This window comes from Stegostoma tigrinum, chromosome 14 (assembly GCF_030684315.1).
Source record: "Stegostoma tigrinum isolate sSteTig4 chromosome 14, sSteTig4.hap1, whole genome shotgun sequence".
NCBI classification, from domain to species: domain Eukaryota; kingdom Metazoa; phylum Chordata; class Chondrichthyes; order Orectolobiformes; family Stegostomatidae; genus Stegostoma; species Stegostoma tigrinum.
This window is the reverse complement of record NC_081367.1, coordinates 23,663,959-23,685,748: the sequence shown is the minus strand read 5'-3', so window position 1 is coordinate 23,685,748 and position 21,790 is coordinate 23,663,959. Positions and strand designations below refer to the sequence as shown.

The following is a 21,790-nucleotide window of genomic DNA, read 5'->3' as shown; positions in this document are numbered from 1 at the left end:
AAAGCTGACGTTTCGAGTCGAGACTCTTCTTCAGAAAAAAAAATCCACATATAACTTTGGCAGGAAAAAAAATGCGCCTCTTTACAACTTTGTAACCAGGTATAGAGTTTAGTATCTGGGCAAAAGTGCACTGACAGCTTACTTTTCCTTTCCTGGGACACCATTATTTCCGACAGCTTCCTTTTCTCCTTTGAGGTCCTCACAACAGTTAATTCATCGTTTTACCCCAGTAGGTGGCTGCATGATGCGCCCGAGGGGAAAAAAATGCCAACGAGAGAGATGTTACGATTAGTGCGCGAGGGTTTCCACAAGTAAAATAATGCAGACATTGTGTGTTTGAAAAGACGATTCTCTGAAGCTGCAGTAAAGTGGAAACATGAACGCACGCTCAGGAGTGATGAAGACAGCTACTGTGTCCCGCACATGCGTGTATGTTCACTCTGGCAGAGTCTGCCGGTTTTCACCATGCCCACTGTCAGCGTGAAGAGGGATTTACTGTTTGAAGCTTTGGGTCAAGCATACAGTGAGTTCGTTCAGCCCATTCGTTCGTGGTCTTAGCTGCCGGGTTGGCGGGCGAATAAAACCCGGGAAGAGTGTGGTTAGATTGGAGCACGGGGTCGGGATTGAGAGAGGGTTGTAAGGGTTGGGGAGCCCAGTTTGGAACGAGGGACCTGGAGAATGGAACGTGGGACCTGGAACACGGAGCCCCTGAACGTTCGGATTCATTCATTGTTTTGTTGCCCGGTTCTGGCCGTGGAGGCTTCCTTTCTGTTGATTGCATCATACAGAATTAGAGCCTGGCGGTTTAGGCGGCGATCTCTCCTACATAGTGCACGGAGAGTGGAGCTGTCAAATCAAGGAGAGGCACACTTTGAGGAAATTGTGGGTTCCGCATCAATACTGGTTTTAAATAATGCGGTGTTTTTCTTAAAATAAAAGAAAACGCTGGCCGCTAAGCTACTTCTTTGAAAAAAAATGCGATACGCTAGTGTGAAGGTTTGGAGAACCGGTTCGTGCAATGTATCTTTTGAGGGATGTTGCCACTAAAAATACTATGCGGCTAATGTTTTTGATCCATTTTCTCTGTAATGTATATTATTAATATGTTCCATCCTTCTGGGGATTCTGCTGAATTAGTCAATACGGTATAAATTGCGTTGTATGCAATCTGATCCTTCGGAAGAATTTATTTTAGTCGTATCGTGCCTTTTTCCATGCAGTCAGCTCTTGTGCTGCATTTGCTTGCAAAAGTAGAAAATCTGGCCTAGCTATTAAATACATCACTTGAGTAATAAATAGTACAAAGCCCCAAGTTCAGCACCAAGGCGTTGCTGTTTTCAGCCAGGGCAGCAGTGGGGATGGCAAAGTAATCTAGCACTTCCCTGATTGCTGCCTGCTGTCATTTGCTGGAAATGTTTGTGTTGACTTTGGGTGAAGATATAATTGGTATCAGGTGCAAAATACTTTGTGCTGAGATGGCACAGCAAGACCCACTGCTTAAAGTAATAGGGATGTACAGCATGGAAACAAATGCTTTGGTCCAACGGTCCCATGCTGACCAGATATCCTAAATAAATCTAGTCTTATTTGCCAGCATTTGGCCTATGTTCCTCTAAACACTTGTTATTCATGTACCAGCCTCCACCACTTCCTCTGGCAGCTCACTTTATGCACACACCAACCTCTGTGAGAAGAAATTGCCCCTTAGGTCCCTTTTAAGTCCTTCCCCTCTCACTTTCACCCTATGTCCTCGTTTTTTTTTGGATTCCTTGCCTTGATTATTCACCCCATTGATGCCCCTCATGATTTTATAAACCTCTAAGGTGGCACTTCAGCCTCTGACACTCCAGGGAAAATTGCCTCAGCCTATCCAGCCTCTCCCTATTGCTTAAACTCTCCAACCCAGGTAATATTTCTTGTAAATCTTTTCTGAACCCGTTCATGTTTCACAACATCTTTTATGTGCATGCCATTTGATTACATTGGATGAGTTGCTGCTCATGATGACAGTTTCTGCCATGATCTTCTTTAAGTGTGGGAAACCTCATGGCCCTGTTTGGTTTACTGTGGCAGAGAAAAATCACTCCCTCATTGAAGTAGAAATGTCTCTTGTCATTAACGATATGTAGTTTATTGCATGTCAGAGTCACTAGTTATGGGTCACGCTGATATAATGAACTTTGTTGCAGAGACTTTGACGAGGACCTCCTTTAAGATCGTAATCTGTCCTGCCACAAGTCCATTTGACATCATCTTGGTGGACTGTGCTTATGGAATTTCTCATTACTAACCTTTTCAGACCCATGCAGTACATTTCTCCCAGTCCTTTTCCTCATTATGAATACAGGTATTTCTGCTATACCACATGTTTCATTAATGTGAATTGGCTGTAAGTCAATTGATGAATCGTGGATGCCGTTTGGATAATACAAACTTTTTGCTGTACAGTATAGTGACTTTCTATAGCAATTTCCCTATAACGCAACTTTCTATGGTGATTTTCTATAGTGTGAGGTCGCACAAGAACGCAATTATTGTGTTGTACAAGAATTAACTGTATTATACATTTATATGCATAATTGCATTCACCACTACCCCATCTGCCTTCAGGCAATCTGGAGGTCTCTCTGTTTTCCCAGAATGCATTCCCTTTGGACTTGGAAAACTGGCTGTTTGCTGGATGGAGGACCATTGGTCATGATTTTCTTCCTAACATCTGAAGGCTGAAGGTCCCTTTAAGCTAAGAGAGCTTGAATTTCTCAGATTTCCTTTGTGGAGGATGTCCTGTCTGCTGAAATAAGCAGTTTCTTCTTTCTAACATTTTAAACTTGTGGTTTGTTGCAAGACTGGTAAGACAGAGACCTAAGCTGAATATCTGGGAATGCAAATTAAAATTCCACTGTGGCACATGACGAATTTTGAATTCAATGAATAAATCTGGAATTAATAGCCAGTCTAATGACAACCATGAAACTATTGTTGATACTTGCAAAAACCCATTTGATTCACTATTACCCTTTTAGGGAAGAAAAATCTGCCAACTTTATCCAGTCTGGCCTACACATGATTCTCACATGAGGCCAAACACAGGCAAGGAAGCTTCCTGCTGATGACCATCTGCCACTCTTCAACTGAGGAATCCTTCATTGTTGAACACCTCATGGAAGATACGTTGAGAGTGTTAAGGGCACAGGTTGTACTTTGAGTGGAGGTCTTAACTGTTCACCACCAAGATTCGTTTAATGGTGCCACCACTGACTAAGCTGGTCAAGTCCTAAAGTCCATAGCTCCTAGACTGGATATGCTGTAGGTCGTGAGGAGAAAAACATTCTTCACCTCGTTCTTGCTACCCTACCTGTAGCGGGTGCATCTCCTCATGCCAATATTGACAGCAGTGAGTTACCCTCCTCCCTCGGAAACAACCTCAGTGGATCTCTCTCCCACTGCAACTCCATCCCTGCCTCTTTAACCTGTCTGTCTCCTCTCCACCTATCTTCTCCTCTATCCATCTTCTATTCGTCACCCCCTCTCCCTATTTATTTCAGATCCCTCTTACCCTCCCCTATTTCTGAAGAAGGGTCTAGGCCCAAAACACCAGCTTTCCTGCTCCTCTGATGCTGCTTGGCCTGCAGCGTTCATCCATCTCTGCACCTTGTTATCTCTGACCATCTCATCGTCCTTGTGGAGATAAAGTCTGATAACACTGAGGACACCCTCCATCATTGCAGAGGAGATTTACTAGGATGTTGCCTGGTATGGAGGGAAGGTCTTATGAGGAAAGGCTGAGGGACTTGAGGCTGTTTTCATTAGAGAGAAGAAAGTTGAGAGGTGACTTAATTGAAACATATAAAATAATCAGAGGGTTAGATAGGGTGGATAGGGAGAGCCATTTTCCTAGGATGGTGACGGCGAGCATGAGGGGGCATAGCTTTAAATTGAGGGGTGAAAGATATAAGACAGATGTCAGAGGTAGTTTCTTTACTCAGAGTAGTAAGAGAATGGAACGCTTTGCCTGCAACGGTAGTAGATTTGCCAACTTTAAGTACATTTAAGTCATCATTGTATAAGCATATGGACGTACGTGTAGATTAGATGGGCTTGAGATTGGTATGACGGGTTGGCACAACATCGAGGGCTGAAGGGCCTGTACTGTGCTGTAATGTTCTATGTTCTATGTGTTGGTGGTACCACCATGCCTAACAGGAAAATTATCAAACAGATCGAGTAACTCAAAACTGGGCTTCCGTGAGAAACTGTTGGCCATCAGCAGCAATACTATATTCAAACACAATCTGTAAACTAAAACCTGACTCTGACATTTTCACAAGCCAAGGGATCAAAACTGTTTCATGAAGAGTGCAGGAGCGCATCCTCGAACAGCATCTAGAGATCCTAAGGGTGGTGACCTAGGCCCAACCATTTGTAGCTGCTTCAGCAATGGCCTTCTCTGCAAATTAAGATTAGAAGTGTAGATGTTCGCTGATGGTGCTAAATGTTGTGCATTTGTTTGCGACTCCTCAAATACTGAAGTAGTCCATATTTAAAGGCGGCAGGATCTGGTCACTATCTAGGTTTGGACTGGCGAGTGGCAAGTAACATTCACATCACACAAATGCCAGTCTATGATCACGAGTGAGAGATAATCTAACTACTGCCCTTTGACATTCAATGGTGTTACCATCACTGAATCCCCCACCCTTGGGGTTACAATTGACCAGAAACTCAACTAGACTCACCACATTAACACAGTGGCTACAGGAACAGGTCAGAGGCTAGGGATACTGTTAAAAGTAACTCTTCTCCTGATTCCCTAAAGCCTGTCGGTCACCTGCAAGGCACAAGTCAGGATTGTGGTGAAATACTCCCAACCTGTCTGAATGGGTGCAGTCCCAATAGCACTCAAGAAGCTTGTCACCATCCAGGACAAAGCAGCCTCCTTGATTGGTACCACATCCACAAACATCCAGTCTCCCCACTACTGATTGTCAGTAGCTGCAGTGAGTACTGTTTACAAGATGCACTGCAGAAATTCACTACAGTTCCTCAGACAGCATCTTCCAAACCGAGGAGTGCTTCCATATAGAAGGATAAGTGCAGTACATGCATGGGAACACCACCACCTCTAAATTCCCCTCCAAGCCATTCACCATGCTGACTTGGAAATATATCGCTATTCCTTCACTGTCGCTGAGTCAAGATCCTTGAATTCCCTCCCTAATGGCATTGTGCACTAATGCATAGCAGGTGGATTGCAGCAATAAAAGAAGATAGTTCACCACCACCTTCTCAAGGACAACTAGGAATGATGGTCAGTCAATGACATCCACATCAGACAAATGAAAGAAAACATACCTAAAATAGGTGTCACCCTGGTGAAACTTCATCTCAGGCGCCGAGCTGTGCGAACAGCATACAATAGACAGAGGTAGTCAATCCCACAATCAAAGGATATGTTCTATGGAGGGGGCATAGGTGTTGGTTAGGAATGGTGCATTCTGCAAGCTCCGTTAAATTGTATGGTTATCCTTTCAGAAATTTTCTGTAGTTATTGGTTTTTAATAACGCCTAACCTGTTAATTTTCTTTTACAGCTGATGAAGAATTTGATGCACTATGTTTTGAGTTTGGTCTGGAACTGGATGAAGTGGTACAGTATCATTTTATAGTTGGCTAAAAGTGACATATGTGTGTCAAAATATAGTGTGTCAAAAAAAAAACGCAAGCATCAGCAAATGTTTACCAATTTATCAATCCAATTTTCTCCACTCTAGGTGCTCATATATATTGAGTTCTAGGTCAATCTTGCTCAATTTTGTCTAATGATCGTTAATCATGTCTAAGTCTATAGTTATAGGCTGTTCAACCATGTGAAGCACCACAGCTGAGTCACAGCTAATACATTTACAAATGTACATTTTCTGGTAAGTATCACTGACCGTTGAATGAATCTGAGCTGTTTTGAATCTCATGAATTCCCAAACCATAGCTCAGAGGTACTGAGGCCTACATTGACTTTCCTACTGTAGTCTGACTGAGGTCACCTACTTGCACAGATCTGGGATCAAAAATGATATTTTGCTTATTATCGTCACAAATATATAATGCATTTTACAACTTTTAGGCTGGTGGGGGGAATGGAAGCTTCAGACTTCTTGCTTGCATTCAAATACTGCTTTTATAAAACTTTTCTAAGCATATATGTATTTAATGCGTATTTTATAGGTTGGTTCTTTTGTTGCAGACTTCTGAAAAGGACATTATAAGCAGAGAACAGGGAGATGGAAAAGCAGAGGGTGCATCTGATGTGATACTGTATAAAATAGATGTTCCTGCTAACCGATATGATCTCTTATGCCTGGAAGGATTGGCCCGTGGTTTGCAGGTCTTTAAAGACAGGTAACACTTCTTAATATGAATGTAAAATACTGCAGATACAATGAAATATGAAATAAAATCAATCATTGATAGAAATCCTGAACAGGTACAGAGAAAGAAAGAGTTAATTTTTCAGCAATGTGACCTTCATCAGAATTGGAAAATGTAGGAGAAGTAACAGATTTTAAATAAGAGAAAGGGTTAAGGAGAAGGATAAACATAACAAAGAGAAGGCCTGTGGTAGGATGCAAGGCAGAAATGACAAGACCAAAGGGCTTGATAATGGGAAAAGTGAAGATACATTAGGGCAAGATGGTGGACAGTGGCTGTCTAAAGTCAGAAAAATGAGAACTAAAAACCAAAAGCTGAAAAGAAGAAGGGCTATTGATCTTGTCCAGCTCATTTGCTCATTTCCCATATTTATCTTCTTGCCAGTTCCCTGCCCCTCCAGAACCATGACAGGGTATGTCCTTGTCTTTGTTCTCATCTTCCACCTACACTGTCCAATGGATCGCCTTTTGCCACCTCAGGCTTGATACCACCATTACCAAAAACATCTGCCTCTTTTCTTTCCCTTCCATTCACTCCCAAAAGGAGTGTCTCCTCCATAATATCCTGGTCTTCACCTCATTTAGGCCAGTGTTCCCTCCCACACTGACAATACAATTCCATTCAGGTCCCAAATACACCTTTTGGCTGAAACAACGCGCATTATGTGTACTTACTTCCATTTAGTGACTTTTTATTATTGCTCATAATGTCTGTATTGGGGAGACTAAATGCAGCATGATGACCATTTTGAGAAACACTTCCTTAGGTTACAAGCATGACACTAAGGCTCCAGTGGCTCACCTTTCTAATTCTTCACCTTGCTCACACATTGGTTTCTCCGATCTTAGTTCCTTTGTGTTCAATGAAGTTCAAGCCTTTGTTAAGGACTTCATCCAGACTCAACATTGAGTGCATCAATTTCAGTTTGTAACTTCTGCTTGAATTTTGTTTCTTTTCACTTTGCAGGTTTTGGTTTTCCTTTTATTTTCTCTAGTTTTTGATTTTGGAGAGAAGCTGTTATCATTTGGCAATTTAACCCTCTTCTCAAATCATCAATTATTTCTTTATTTGTTCCATTACCACTCTATTGGGCTTTGTATCCAATCACAGGCCCTCCCTTTTCTTCTTTCCTTCTCCTCTTCCCCTCCTCCTTTCACTTGTTTAAAACCAATTACAGCTCCAACTTTGTTCTGATGAAAAGACATAAGCATGAAACATTAACTCTGTTTCTCGGCTGATAGATGCTGCTTGATTTGCAGTATATTTGCAGCACGTGTTTTTATGCACCCTTTCTTACTCTTTTCTTTGTCATAAATCCTTTTTCTTTGTCATAAACCTTTTTTCTTATCTGGAAAGTTTATCAGTCTCATTATGTGTAGTTTGTCATTTAGTTATTAATGCTTTAAGATACCTATTGCTTCTAAAAGATGTTGATGATCATGATCTAATTTTCATTTGCCCAAGCAGAATTGAAGCTCCAAGGTACACAAGAGTGGGGCCACCTAATGGAGACATGCAGAAATTAATAATCACCAAAGAGGTAAACATGTTTTTTGCCTAGATAGCTGAAACATTATATGGGAGTTGATCAACTCAGTCGGTTTGATGGCTGTTTTGTGAAACAGTGACACTAAGCACATGTTTTCCAATTCCTATATTGGCTGAGGTCATCATGGAGGTCCCAGCTTCTCAACCTTGGCCCTCACCTGTGGTGTGGTTACCCTCAAATTAAGGTTACTACTGGTTGTCTGTCTCCAATGAGAAAGCAGTAATGATTTTGCTGAGTCAGAATCTTGGAATTCTCTCCCAAATGTCATTGTGGATCAACCCAAAGCAGATGGATTGCAGCGTTTCAGGAAGGCAGCTCTCCACCACCTTCTCAAAGGCAGCTAGAGATGGGTAATAAATGCTGGCCAGTCAGTGATGCCCACATCCCACAAATGAATATAAAAAAATTATGCACCTCTGTGGTGACTTGCTCTTTCATTTCTGTATTGTATAAAAGAAGCCATAATTCAAAGAATGTTTTTGATTTTTAAAGAAGAGCCTGTTTTCAAGATGCCATCTGCCATTCCCACTTAAATTACAAACTAAACCTTGAAGCAAATATATTTTATTTTAAAAGTATATTCAAGATAAAGAATGTTCATCTTTAGAAATGGAGTGTTTGTTCATTTTATGCATCTTATATCAGCAGCTTGAACTCTGTTAGACAGTATTTCTGACTCCCAACCTCAGAAAATACATTGGTTCCCATGTGATGAGGGTAACCTTCGTTTTTCTAGACCACTGCAGGTGGATTTAAACTCGGGGCTTAAAGGGAAAAGTACATCATATGAACTTTTTGTGCTAGATTCAGTATTTCTGAAAAAAAAACTTGTGTTTATGGATAATACGTGCAGTGTGAAAAAACTGGCAACCTGGACTGAATTTGTGCTGGATTTTGGATCTTGGCGGTGTTTGGGTTGGGCCATTTGGGCTGGGTGAGGGGAGCGCCAAGGATAGTTTAGAACGTAGCAAAAGACGGCTAAAAAGTCAATAGTTCACTGACACCTCCCCCCCCAATCCAGCCAGTGCAGTGCCTGGCTGAACAAATTCATGGGTGGTGGCAGTTTAATAAAGAATTGTAGACACTTATCACTGTTTGTGTGAAATATGTTTTCCTTTGTGTCCCTTCTGATGTGTCCAACAACCACCTGAAATTTGCCCACAGTAATGATCTCTGCTTAGGGAAAAAGCAATTTTCCATGCACTCTGTCCAAGCCCCTAATAACTTTGAAGAACTCACTTAAATCACCCTTCACCCATCACTTTTCTCAAGAAAACAACCCTAGCTTATCTAATCTTGGTTCATACCTGCAATTTTCAAGCCCCGGCAACATTCTTATTAATCCCCTCTATATTCTCTCTAAAGCAATTATGTCCTTTCTGTAGTGTGGTGACCAAACTGTGTACATAACTCCAGCTGTGGCCTAACTAGTGTGTTATATTTTTCCAGCATTACATTCATGCTCTTGTGCTCAATACCTCACCCAGTGAAGGAAAGCAGCTCCGATCCCTTCTTTGCCTCTGTATGTACTTATCCTGCCACGTTTAGGAGCCAGTATACATTCTCCAAGGTCTCTTAGCTCCTGTATCCCTCTCAGTACCCTCCTGCTTAATGTGCATTCCCTTGCTCTATTTGCTGTCCCAAATTCACGACCCCTTACTTGTTCAGACTGAATAATCTGCCCAATCAAACCATTGGTATCTTTCTGCAGTTGACGTACCATAACCTTCATGACCAATACCTGACTCATTTTTCTGTCATCAGCAAATTTCCCACTCATGGCTCTGATGCTTAATACAAAGTTAGTAATACATACAACTGACAGCAAGGGTGATGACCCCTGTGGAAGACAACTGGAAATGGGTTTCCATTTGTAAAAATATTTGTCAACAGTTACCCTTTGTTTCCTGTCACAAGTCAATTTTGGATCCAACTCACCATATCCTTATGGCTTTAATTTATAATACCAGCCTGTCATGTGGGACCTTGCCAAAATCCTTAATAGGGTCCATTTAAATGACCATCCATCACACTACCCTCATTAATCATTTTTGTTATTTCCTCAATAAATTCAGTTTCGTTACTAAGACACAACCTTCCCTTAACAAAACTGTGCTGACTGCCCTGATTAATCCATGTCTCCAAGTAACAGTAAATCCTATCTTTCAATTGCCTCTAGTTGTCTGAATGGGAATCACAAACACAAAACCTGGAACCAGTAGGTTTGGGAGCAAATTGCAGCTTTCTATCACTTCTGTTTGTAATCAGCTAACTCAACACTGACCAGATATTGAATTAGAAACATTTTAAAATAGGTGATTGTTTCTACAATGGGAGGAATAGTAATTGGTTGCATTTTTGTGCTGCTATGATCACAATATATTGTTAATTCTGTAATAGTCACAATCCAAATCCTCACTGTTGCTACAAGTTACAGTTTCATTGTGATTCTCTTCCTTTTGTAGACTGCACAAGTTCGCCCACATGCTGTAGCAGCTGTCCTGCGTAATATTAAGTTCACCAAGGATCGCTATGACAGTTTCATTGAGCTACAGGAGAAACTGCATCAAAACATCTGCAGGTGAAATCACCTGAGCCCTATCATTCATGAAACTACCAAGCATGCGTAATTCAGACACCAAGTATGAAAACATCCATGTGATAAAATAGTTACAAGTTTTGGTTGCTCAAGCTTGAGTTGTTCTGCTGTGTTCCATTGTAATACTGAAAAGTTAGACTTGAAGTAAGTATTGAGAAAATAATTAGTGCATAAATAATTAGTGCATAAATGATTCTCTAGGAAACGAGCTTTGGTTGCTATTGGAACCCATGATCTGGACACCATTGCAGGACCTTTTACCTATACTGCAAAACCACCTTCTGAAATTAAATTCAGACCCTTAAACCAGACAAAGGAGTACACTGCTTCAGAAATAATGGATCTTTACAGGGTAAGAAACATTTTCAGTCTCAATATTTTACTTTTATATAATGAATATTCTTGCTTTGATAATTTGAAATGAATGTGAGGGAACTCATTTGACAAAGGATCTGTTGCCAATGAAAAAAATGCAAGTGAGTAATATTAATCTGCAATTGTTATGCACTGTGATCTTTTCTTTCATTTTGAAAAATTGTACTTTTGTGAAATATCTTGCAAAAACAAAATTGTCCCTTGTGCCATGATAATTATTGAGCACAAAGATTTCTGTGTTTTTAAATGTTTAATCCCAGTGCAATTTGTATTGTAGCAAGTTAGAAACTGGCCTGTGCCCCCTCTATCTGAATTCAAATCCATCTCATACTGATAGTGCTCTTAAAAAAAATCCAATGCATGCTAAGTGGAAGGGCCTTTGTGACTTGTACTTGGATAATTTTAATCTGTTTTTCATTGAGTGTTGTGTGGATGCGCATCACACAATTACCCCAAATTTGGCACAAATTGAGACTGTATGGTTGCATTCTCACCTACAAACTACCAGATTACTGATGTGCCATGCAGAAAAAGGATGTGCTTGTAGATGAAAGGATGGCCTGCCCCTTTGAGGTTAGGGCAAATACTTTGTTGGAGCTTTAATCTCTGTCTACCTTATTTATGCGTGCTTGAAATGGAGCCTGAGCAACTAAGTAAAAAATATTGCATTTCCTCACTATTAGAATTTTTTAATCTTCTAGATCCTCAAAGTATTCACAAGACAAAGAAACATTGTTATTACTACTCCTGAGTTTCGCACAGTATTGATGATTTAGGTGATTTTTTTTTCCAGACTCAGACAATCTTAGTCTTTCCTGACTAAGTGTAGGTCCACAAAAATGTATTCTGTGTTTCATTTGTGAATTTATTTGCAATCTGTGGCATGATGTTTAGGGTGTGATGGAAGCGACACAGAGGGAGCAACTGAAAATTCACCCAGGTCAGTTTCCTGACCCCATCATACCCTCCAGGCTATTTTATCTGGAATGACAGGGTTACCTCTCCACAATCAATGAGCGATGTATTTGAAGTAGTTCATATGTAGTTAAGACCTTTAGTCAGAGGCTGCCTGGGGTTGTCCAATCAGGTGGCAGATTCCCAAGGCCTTGGCGATTGCACCATCTACCTTGAAGCAATTTCTCTGTAACTGCTCCAGACAGGTTTTGAGGCCCTCCCACATTCTTGACTTCAGCTGCAGGCAGTTCTGTGGAGGGCTTCCTCCTCCACAGTGGTGACCCAGCTAACAAAGACATTTTCTGTAGCGTAAAAGTTTTAAAAATTGGAGCAAGGATACTTCCAAATGGAGGAACCTCCCTTTCTCAACTGAACTGTAAGCTGCTACTCCTTCAGTCTTCCAGCTGAAAGAGCCTGTGCTGTGGCTAATAAGTGGCCAATTCAGTACAAGTCATTGCTGAGTGTCTGATACCTCACCTAGAGCAAGTTAGAGGCTCCGCATGACCTTGATGTTGGAGTCCGGAATCCCACAAGGAAAATGCTGCACTTTGCCCTTTCAGCAGGATGTAAAAATATCCAATACAAACTGAAAAAGAAGATAAAACTGTGTTGATTAATTGCTCAATTTTTCATACTTGAAAAGCAGAACTGGTTAATTATGTCTTTATTTGTTTCATTATCTCACTTGTGATTTGTGAGGTGTCTGTAGAGTTGACTGTGAGTTTACATGCGTATCTAAAACAACTGCACTTAAAAAGTAACCTGTTAGTTGTAAGATGTTGCATAGGACCTTATGGTGACTGTCTCATCAGACAGAGATGATTGGTGGTCGCTTAACCTGAGGGTTCTCACACCTCAGCAAGGGGCGAAGTTGAGAAGGTGGGACCTTGATGGTGATCGCAACTGTTTTGGGAATTGAATCCATGCTGTTGGTGTCACACTGTATTGCAAACCAGCCATCCAGCCAGCTAAATTAACCAGCCAGTTGTAAAGTGCCTTGCAAAGTCCTGGTGCATACACAGGCATTGTTTAAATGCCATTTCTTCCCAGCAATGAGTGCTCAAGTGTTCCTGGAATAATGGTGACCTTGACTACATGGTTTCTCACCTTGTTGGCACAATACATTGGAATCCAAAGCATCATGCCTTAAATGAAAAATGAACAGTTCAAGGAATCTTTCCCTGCTGAGAGATGTCCTCAGTCAAATGTATCATGATTAATTGGTGTGATCTGAATAATTGATAATCCGTGTAGAATCATAGGCATTTACAGCACAGAAGGAGGCAATTGGCTTGTAACGTCCATGCTGGTCAACAGACATCTGACTACATCAATCCCATTTCCCATCTCTTGGCCCATAGCCCTAGAGGCAATGACTTTGCAGGTGAATATCTAAATGCTGCTTAAATATTACAAGAGTTTCTGACTCAATCACTGTTCAAGGTAGTGAATCCTGGACTCCCATCATCCTCTCGCTGAAAACCTTTCTTCTTGATTCTCCTGTCAGCCCTCTACTTCTTACCATAAATCTATGCTGTATAGTTATTGACCTATCTATTGATGGAAAACAAATCTCCCTCATAATTTTAAACAACTCAATCCTTTTCAACCTGCTCTGCTCCAAAAACCGTAGCCTATCTAATCTTTCCTTATTATTCAAACTGTCCAGTTAAATTTTGACTGATATGGAAAATTTTCAAAGTACTGCTAAAACATCTTGTTTTACAAAACCATTAATTTAACCTATCTTTAATTCACTAATATGTAATGTCATGTAGTTGTATGATTGGATTACACGCCTACAGAAAAATATACTTTGAATCAAATTTTTAATTCAAAATATTTGATTAAGAAACGGCATGGCTATTTATAATCACTGTTTGTGGGATCAATTCTTTTAATCGAAAATGAAAGAAACAAGGCTGTAACGACATCTACCTAACCAAGAATTTACCCAATGATCTTGGTCCAGAAAATCCTCAGATTTATTTGATTTGATTTTCAGACGGACAGTCACCTTCGCCATTATTTGCACATCATTGAAAATAAACCAGTTTATCCTGTTATCTACGACAGCAATGGCATTGTTCTTTCTATGCCACCTATTATAAATGGTGAGTAAGTATGCTATTTGTGCCATTGTGCACTGGTGCAATTTTTCTTCTTAAATGAAAAAGTTACTTGATGTCCCTGTAATTGTTTCCGTTTTTTTTCCCTCCAACCTCATACCTCCCATACAAAAACTGTTTTCCTTTACGATTTGTAAATGAGTGGGGATTAATGAGATTGTACTTTTACTGTTTAAAACCTATTTTTGAGTTTGTATTATAACTAGATGGTTAAGTTTATTCAATTTTATCTTTATTTCTCTTGTGAATAACCTTCTGTTTTATTGTTAAAGCAAAATCTGCAGCTTGCGTGCTTATGATTCAGTGAGAGACCACTGCTGAAACCAAAACAAATTCAAATATGATCTATCAATCCAGGTTTCAGCCTGGAATCTGATTTGTCCAGTAATAACATCAGATGTGATCATGTCAAATGTTAGTGGAGACATGAAGTCTGAAACTGTTCTAATCATAAATAGAATTAGACCACTTAGCTTTTAAAGTCTGTTTCGCTATCATTCAATTAAATCGTAACTAATCTACCTCTCCATTTCATTTTACCTGTGTTGATACCCTTCCCTGACCAACAGTTTTGAAAATTTTAGTTTCCTGAGTACCCACAACCTTTAGTGTGGATGTGGACTGCAGTTATGGTGGTTTGCAGAGACAGCGAGGCATCTATTGTTCCAGGTTTTGAACTATTCTTTCAGTGGAAAAGGACCTCATGATTCCAGACTCATTTTAAATTGAATTCTCGCACCAGAGGAGAATAGTTTCTTTTTACGTACTTATTGAATCCTTTCATCATTTTTAACATCTCTTGACCTTCTAATCCCAAGGAATAAATTTCAGCATAGCCATCTGTTGCTTTTCCAGCAACAAATAATTAATGTTTTACTTGAGAGATTTTTGCCACTGATGAGTTCTGTGCTGTTATCTTTATGGATGTACAGCCACTTAGTAGATAGAATGCCAAAAAAGAGGAATGTTTCCTTCATGGTACAACATACTGTGACCTTTTTCTTGAAAGTTTGGGAGTTACATGGCAAGGAAATGGGGAAATTAAGTTTGCTTTTCAAGTTTAAGTGGATTTATGCCTGACCATATATTGCTTTTTCTTGAGCTATGTCATCTGTTCGAAAAGGCTGTCTACTTTTTCCAGCCAGTAGGTATTTAATACTACTTATAAGCTACATATTTTTCAATTAAATATTCCCCTTTTAAAAAGCTTTTAAATTCTGGTTCAACCATGTTGTGGTAGGGTGTGTGATGCCCGGGTTTTGCTCTTGCTGATTCATGGAGTCAAACAGCACAGAAGAGGCCCTTCGGACCATTGTGTCTATGCTGACCTAGCTATACTAATCCCACTTTCCAACACTTGACTTTATATGTTATGACATTTCAAATGATAATCCACATACCTTTTAAAGGTTGTGAGGTTTCCTGCCCTTACTACCGTCTAAGGCAGTGCATTCTAGACAATTACCACCCTCTGGGAGAAACATATGTTTCTCAAAACCCCTCTAAACACCCTGCCTTTCACCTTGAGATTATGGCCCTTCATTATTGACCCTTCAACCCTGCATCCTATCCACCCTGTTCATGCTGCTGTTAATCTTGTACTCCCCAACAAGCTCCACACCCCAGTCAGCCTTCTCTGCTCCGAAAAAAGCAAACAAAGTCTATCCAGCCTTATAAATGAGGTGCTTCATCCCTGGCAACATTCTGGTGAATTCTTCTCTCCCTCCAGTGCAATCACATTCTTTGACCAGAACTGCACATAGTACTCTAGCTCTGGCCTAAACCAAAGTTATGTAAACTCCCTACATGACCTCTCTACCTGTAAAATCTATGATGTAACTGAAAAATCAAGTATGTCACTTCTTAACTACCCTATTAATCCGTCCTGCTACCTTCAGGGATCTGTGGACAAGCACCCAAGATCCCTCTGCTTCTATGAGCTATCTGCTGTCCTCTTGTTCATTGAGTATAGCTTTGTCTTGTTACCTCCTCCAAAATGCATCTCCTCACACATCTACCTCTGTCTGCCCAAATTCCAACTCTTCTATGTTGAGGTTGGTTGGCTTGCCGAGCTGGTTTGTTGTTTTGCAGATGTTTCGTTACCATGCTTGGTAACATCCTCAGTGCAGCCTCCAATGAAGTGTCGATGTGTTTTCCCACCTGGTTTTTAAACTCTGGGGTCTGTTGAGATGGATTGCCTCACTTCTGGTTTTCCTTCATAGTGGAGTGTATATGGTGTTGAGTTCAACGTGTTTATTAATAGTATGCTTCGTGGAGTGCCATGCTTCCGGGAATTCTCGTTCCTGTCTCTGCCGAGCCTGTCCCAGGATCTTGGTGTTGTTCCAGTCGAAGTCATGCTTTTCCTTGTCCATGCAGATTGTGATGAGTCAGTACTGGCTGTATCTTTTTGTAGCCAGTTGGTGTTCCAACGCAGTGTTTCTCTGGGCATCAGAGTGGCACACAAGCCCACGTTAACCCTACGACAACTGCTCACCCGAACTAAAGACCCACTTCCCACCATGGACAGGAACAAAGTCTCTGCGGGGGATTCTGTAGATGACAATGAGAAACACACATCAGACAAACAGGAAGGAACTAACAACAAGAGTACGTGAACAACAACTGGCTATAAAAAGACACAACCAGTACTCACTCATCTCAATCCACATGGACAAGGAGAACCACGACCTCTACTGGGACAACACCAAGACCCTGGGACAGGCTAAGCAGAGACAAGCACGAGAATTCCAGGAAGCATGGCACTCGACGAAGCAGGCTATTAATAAACACATTGAACTCAACCTCATATACACACCACTGCGAAGGAAAACCAGAAGTGAGGCAATCCATCTCAACGGATGCCAGAGTTTAAAAACCAGGTGGGAAAGCACACCAACGCTTCATCAGAGGCTGCACTGAGGATGTTACCCAGCATGGCAACGAAACGTCTGCAAAACAACAAACCAGCTCGGCAAGCCAACCAACCTCAACACCCAGAACCCGAGCTACAGATCTTAGGAACCTTTCTGTGTTTTGCTGTAACCAAGATCTTTTTTCTCACTGTTAACCGACCTTTGTGTCATCAGCAAACTAACTTATCATCCCTCCCCCCTACATTCTCATCTCAAGAACTAGAATCTCTATGGTTTGCCACTGGACTTAGGCCTCCATTCAGCCAATTTTGGATCTAATTTGTCAATTTACTCTGCTTCCCATGTGTTTTTACCTTCCTTATCAGTCTGTTGTATGGGACATTATTAAAGCCTTTGCTGAAATTTATATAAATGACATCACTTAAGTTACCTTGACCCGATCATCATCTCGAAAAATTCAATCAAATCTATTAGGCATGATCTTCCTCTGACTAAGCCATGCTGACTATCCCCGATCAAACCTTGCCTTCCCAAGAGGATTCCTTCCTTCGGAGTTATTTCCATGTATCCATGTCAGTAATGTGAGACTCACTGATCTGTAATTTGCTGGTTTTCCTTTACCACAGTCCTGAAAATTGGAACCACACTAGCTGTCCTCCAGTCCTCAGGCATCTCCTCTTTGGCTAGAAAGAAATTAAAAAATTAAGTCTGATCTCTGTGATTTCTTCCCTTGTCTCCCACAGCAGCCTGTTTGTTCACCTAGTCCTGGGAATTGTCCACTTTTGAGCTCGCCAATACCTCTAATACCTCCTCGGTCTCTGTGACAATCTGCTCAAGAATCTCACAGTCCCTCTTCCCAAACTCTGTAGATACATCCTCCTTCTCTAGAGTGTCATCCAGTTCCATGCACCGATTACACCCTTGATTCCTAATGCATCCTACTCCCTTCATAGTTATTCTTTTACCCTTGATATACTTAGAGAATATCTTGACATTCTCTGTAATTTTACTCACCAGTGTTTTCTTATGCTCTGTCCTTGCTCTCCCCGATTGCTTTCTTCAGTTCTCTCCTGCACTTCCTACCCCCCACTGGGGCCTCAGTTGATTTGTCTCCTTTGCACCTACTAAAAGCCTGTCATTTCCTTCTTGCCTAATCCTGAGTATTCTGAGACAGGCAGGGTTTCTTGGCTTGTTGCTTCTGCATTTCACCCTAAAGGGAATATGTTGGAGCTGTATTCTCCTCCTTTTTCTTTCCTTCTTTTTCTTTTTTGAACGCCATCCCATTGTTCTGGTGCAGATTTATTCACATGACGCTGTTCCCAGTCAATTCCATCTTATTTTAATAAAACCTGCCTTCCCCGAATCCAAAACTAGTTGGACCTTCTACATGTTGATGTAAAAAGTCCCCCTGAATATATTTCAAGAAATCTTACCCCTCTAAACTCTTTACAGTATGACTAGCCAATTATTGAAAAATTGAAACCCTCTGATATAATAATCTTATTGTTATTTTTATATATCTTAGTGAATTATCTACATATCTGCTCCTCTGTTGTCTGCAGACTGTTTGTTTTGGGACCGATAAGGCACTCTCAGCAATGTGACTGACTTTTTTTTATTCCTAAGCTGCATCCACAAAGCCTCTTGCCTCCCACTTGAATAGGTCCCAAATAACCCAGAATCAGAGGCAGTGACCCAGGATTCTCAGAACAACTCTTAAGCTATGTATTCATCTCCTATTTCTGCTAAAAAAAAGTTTCTAAATGTTTTTTTTTATTTTGGCAACTGCTTTAATCTTTTTGCTCTAGTTATCAACTTAGCACTAGTCTTTCCTTTTTTTTCAAAATCAACCTATTGGAGGTGTTATTACACACTTCTGGAGGAGGTGACTCCCCTGGCTCAGAGGTACAGACATTACCACTGCACCAGAATAGTCCTTTATTGCTTTTGAGCTTGCTTGTTCAGAGTTGCTATCACACACCTCTGAGTGCAGGTGAGATTTGAACCTAGATCCTCTAGCCCACAGGTGGGGACTGTACCACTGTGACACAAGAGCTTTCTATTTACTTTATTAAACTCTAGAAATATGTTGAGCACCTGTATCTGGTCACCTCCAAATTTGCTTTACTTGATGAAAAGAGCTCCAGTTTCTCGGCCTTTCCCTATGATTCAAATTTGATTTTTGGTGTTATCCAATGAAGTTCTTCTGTGTCCTTGACATCCTTCCTGTAGTAAAATCCCCCCACCCCCGACCTCATCCCAAGACCAGTGCCCGCCACTCATCGCCGCCTCCTTGACCTGTCTGTCTTCTCTCCCACCTATCTGTTCCTGCCTCCTCACTGACCAACCCCCCACCCCCACTTCCTACCTACACTCCCCTCTACTAGCTTTATCTCCGTCTCCTTGACCTGTCTGTCTTCTCTCCACCTATCTGCTCCACTATCCATCTCCTATCACCGCCTCCCCCACTCTGTTTATTTCAGAGTCCCCTTCCCCTCCCCTATTTCTGAGGAAGGGTTGAGACTCGAAATGTCAGCTTTCCTGTTCCTCTGATGCAATCTGGCCTGTTGTTGTGTTCATCTAGCTCCACACCTTGTTATCTTATTATTGAAAGCTGGGACTGGTACGCAATTTCCTAATTACAGATAAAGGACTTGCAAGGAGAAGCAAGAGAGAAAAGTGACTCCACCAGAAGCAGGACTATTAAACAGTTGAAATAAATGTCTTTTTTACTGTATTTTCATCATTCTGTATGTTAATTGCGAATTCTAGTTACAAAGATCATCCTTTTATTGTCTTTGATTTGCTAGGGGAACACAGTAAAATAACACTCAACACACGGAATGTTTTTATTGAATGTACAGCAACTGATCGCTCAAAAGTAAGTATACCAGTGTTGTTGGGAGTTCTATAAATTTTATCACACGTGTATGAGTAAATGTAAGAAATGCAGTCAAAATGGACTTAAACTTAAATAACTGACTTTTTCTTACCACCAGGCAAAAATAGTGCTGGATGTGATTGTCACAATGTTCAGTGAGTACTGTGAGAAACCATTTACGTAAGTACTTGCAAAAATGGTACCTGCAGCAACAACAAATTGAACTTCAATATGTTTTATGTATTTAACGTAGCAACATGTACAAAAGTACAGCACAGGAGCATTACCAAACATGATTTGACATAGCGCCACATATGGAGATATTGGGGTTGGTGAACAAAAATGTGGTTTGAGGGAGAGATTTATAAGGTCTGAGAGATGGAGAAGTTTTGGACAGCTTAAGATGCTGACAGCTGAAGTGGTGAAGCAACTTAAAATGCTCAAGAGGCCAGAATTGGATGTACTAAGTTCTTTCGCATCTGATTTAAAAATGTTTATTCATGAATGATAACGTAAATATATTTTACGTATGGAAATGAGATAACATTCTAACAAAATTAGAGATTGTGTTTTAGGCAAATTGTGTGTATTTTTGTACTTACGCAATGAATGGCTACTACTTGTAACTCCTTCCCAGCAACTGTTGGGATTGTTCTTGGATTTTAATTTTAAAAAAACTTCTGATGCAGTATAATTGTAATTATCAAGTGCAGATGACTGGAAATAGAATGTAAATTAAAAATCAAAATCTGTTTCACAGAGTTGAGGCAGCTCAGGTGATGTATCCAAATGAAGAAACACGCATTTACCCAGTGAGTATAATCAGCCATCCTTTCAATTGTGTAAGAAACATAGTTGATACTCTTGATCATAATTGCCCAATATTATCAGTGCTGAATGTAACCTCCAAGCGAATTACAGTTTTCAAAATGTAGGGACATTAGTTTATAACCATAGATAGCAAACACTGGTGCACAGAAATATAAATGATAATCCTCTGTGTTCAGAGAAGCAGTTTTATATTGTCTCCATGCTTCCAACTTGATAGTTTTCTGCGCAATATTGAATTTTTAAATAGATAGGTGATTGCTGTACTTGTTATTTGGATTTTTTAAAATTTCAAAATACATTGTATAATTAAGCTTTCATTGATTAATGTGACAATATATGCACTCTATGTTTGCTAATCATTGAAGAAATCAATCAGCTCAAATATTACAGACTATAAGAAATAAAAGTGCTGCTTTTTATGTGAGATGTGGTATTGTCAAAAGGATTTTGATAAAGTGTAACAGTCAATAATCAGAACAGTGCTGTCACCAATGCTTGAATTATGAAAAATGCACAGCACTGCAATTGGATATTTTTGCTGTGCCTGGGCCAAGCATTTAGAGTAACTTTAGAGGAAGGATTTATATAGGTTTGTAAGTGGAGGTAGCAATGGGAGCAGTTTGAAATGCAAAATTAACGACGTTGCTAAACCTAATTGCACAAAATTGAAGTATGTTTGTTAAAATATGATGTTTCATTTTGAAATGTTATATGATAATGCTATAAAACTGGTAACACCAAGTGGTTGCAAATTATTTTCTGACTTAGATCTTGTTTTAAAATTGGTCTCAGTAGATTTCACACTTCAAAGATTATGATTCCAAAATTTAAAACTTTAATGTTACCTAAATAGCACACCCTTTTGATTTATGTAAAGTAACTGAAATATGCTTTGAATGAATCTGCAGCTTAGTAGTGTTTCCTTTTAAATTACGAGTCTATACCTGTTGTTCAACAAGGATTTTAGATTATATGATCCGAGCATATTGGTGTACAATGCAACTTGATGACTTTCACATACCAAAAATATTACTAGTTCTGGTTACACGGCTGCAGGGATGTCAATGTCGGCACTGCAGAAATGTGATTTTACTTGTGCAATGTGTCCATTTTTTGCTTTATTCAAGGATGTGAATATAACTGGTAAGGCAGTCACGTATTACCTTTCCCAATT

The 21,790-nt window shown here is 40.2% G+C and overlaps 1 protein-coding gene across 1 annotated transcript in view; it reads left to right on the top strand.

The window, feature by feature from the left end:
- The first annotated feature begins 422 nt into the window (after positions 1-422).
- The window catches only part of farsb (phenylalanyl-tRNA synthetase subunit beta), a 64,642-nt gene continuing 43,274 nt past the window's right edge, over positions 423-21,790 (top strand). Inside the window, exons 1-10 of the mRNA XM_048542808.2 lie at positions 423-523; positions 5,591-5,646; positions 6,241-6,395; positions 7,893-7,965; positions 10,440-10,555; positions 10,775-10,925; positions 13,908-14,016; positions 19,715-19,785; positions 19,904-19,965; positions 20,546-20,597. Of these exons, the coding sequence (XP_048398765.1) occupies positions 424-523; positions 5,591-5,646; positions 6,241-6,395; positions 7,893-7,965; positions 10,440-10,555; positions 10,775-10,925; positions 13,908-14,016; positions 19,715-19,785; positions 19,904-19,965; positions 20,546-20,597 (945 nt within the window). The 5' untranslated portion in view covers position 423. The remainder of the gene's footprint in view (positions 524-5,590; positions 5,647-6,240; positions 6,396-7,892; positions 7,966-10,439; positions 10,556-10,774; positions 10,926-13,907; positions 14,017-19,714; positions 19,786-19,903; positions 19,966-20,545; positions 20,598-21,790) is intronic.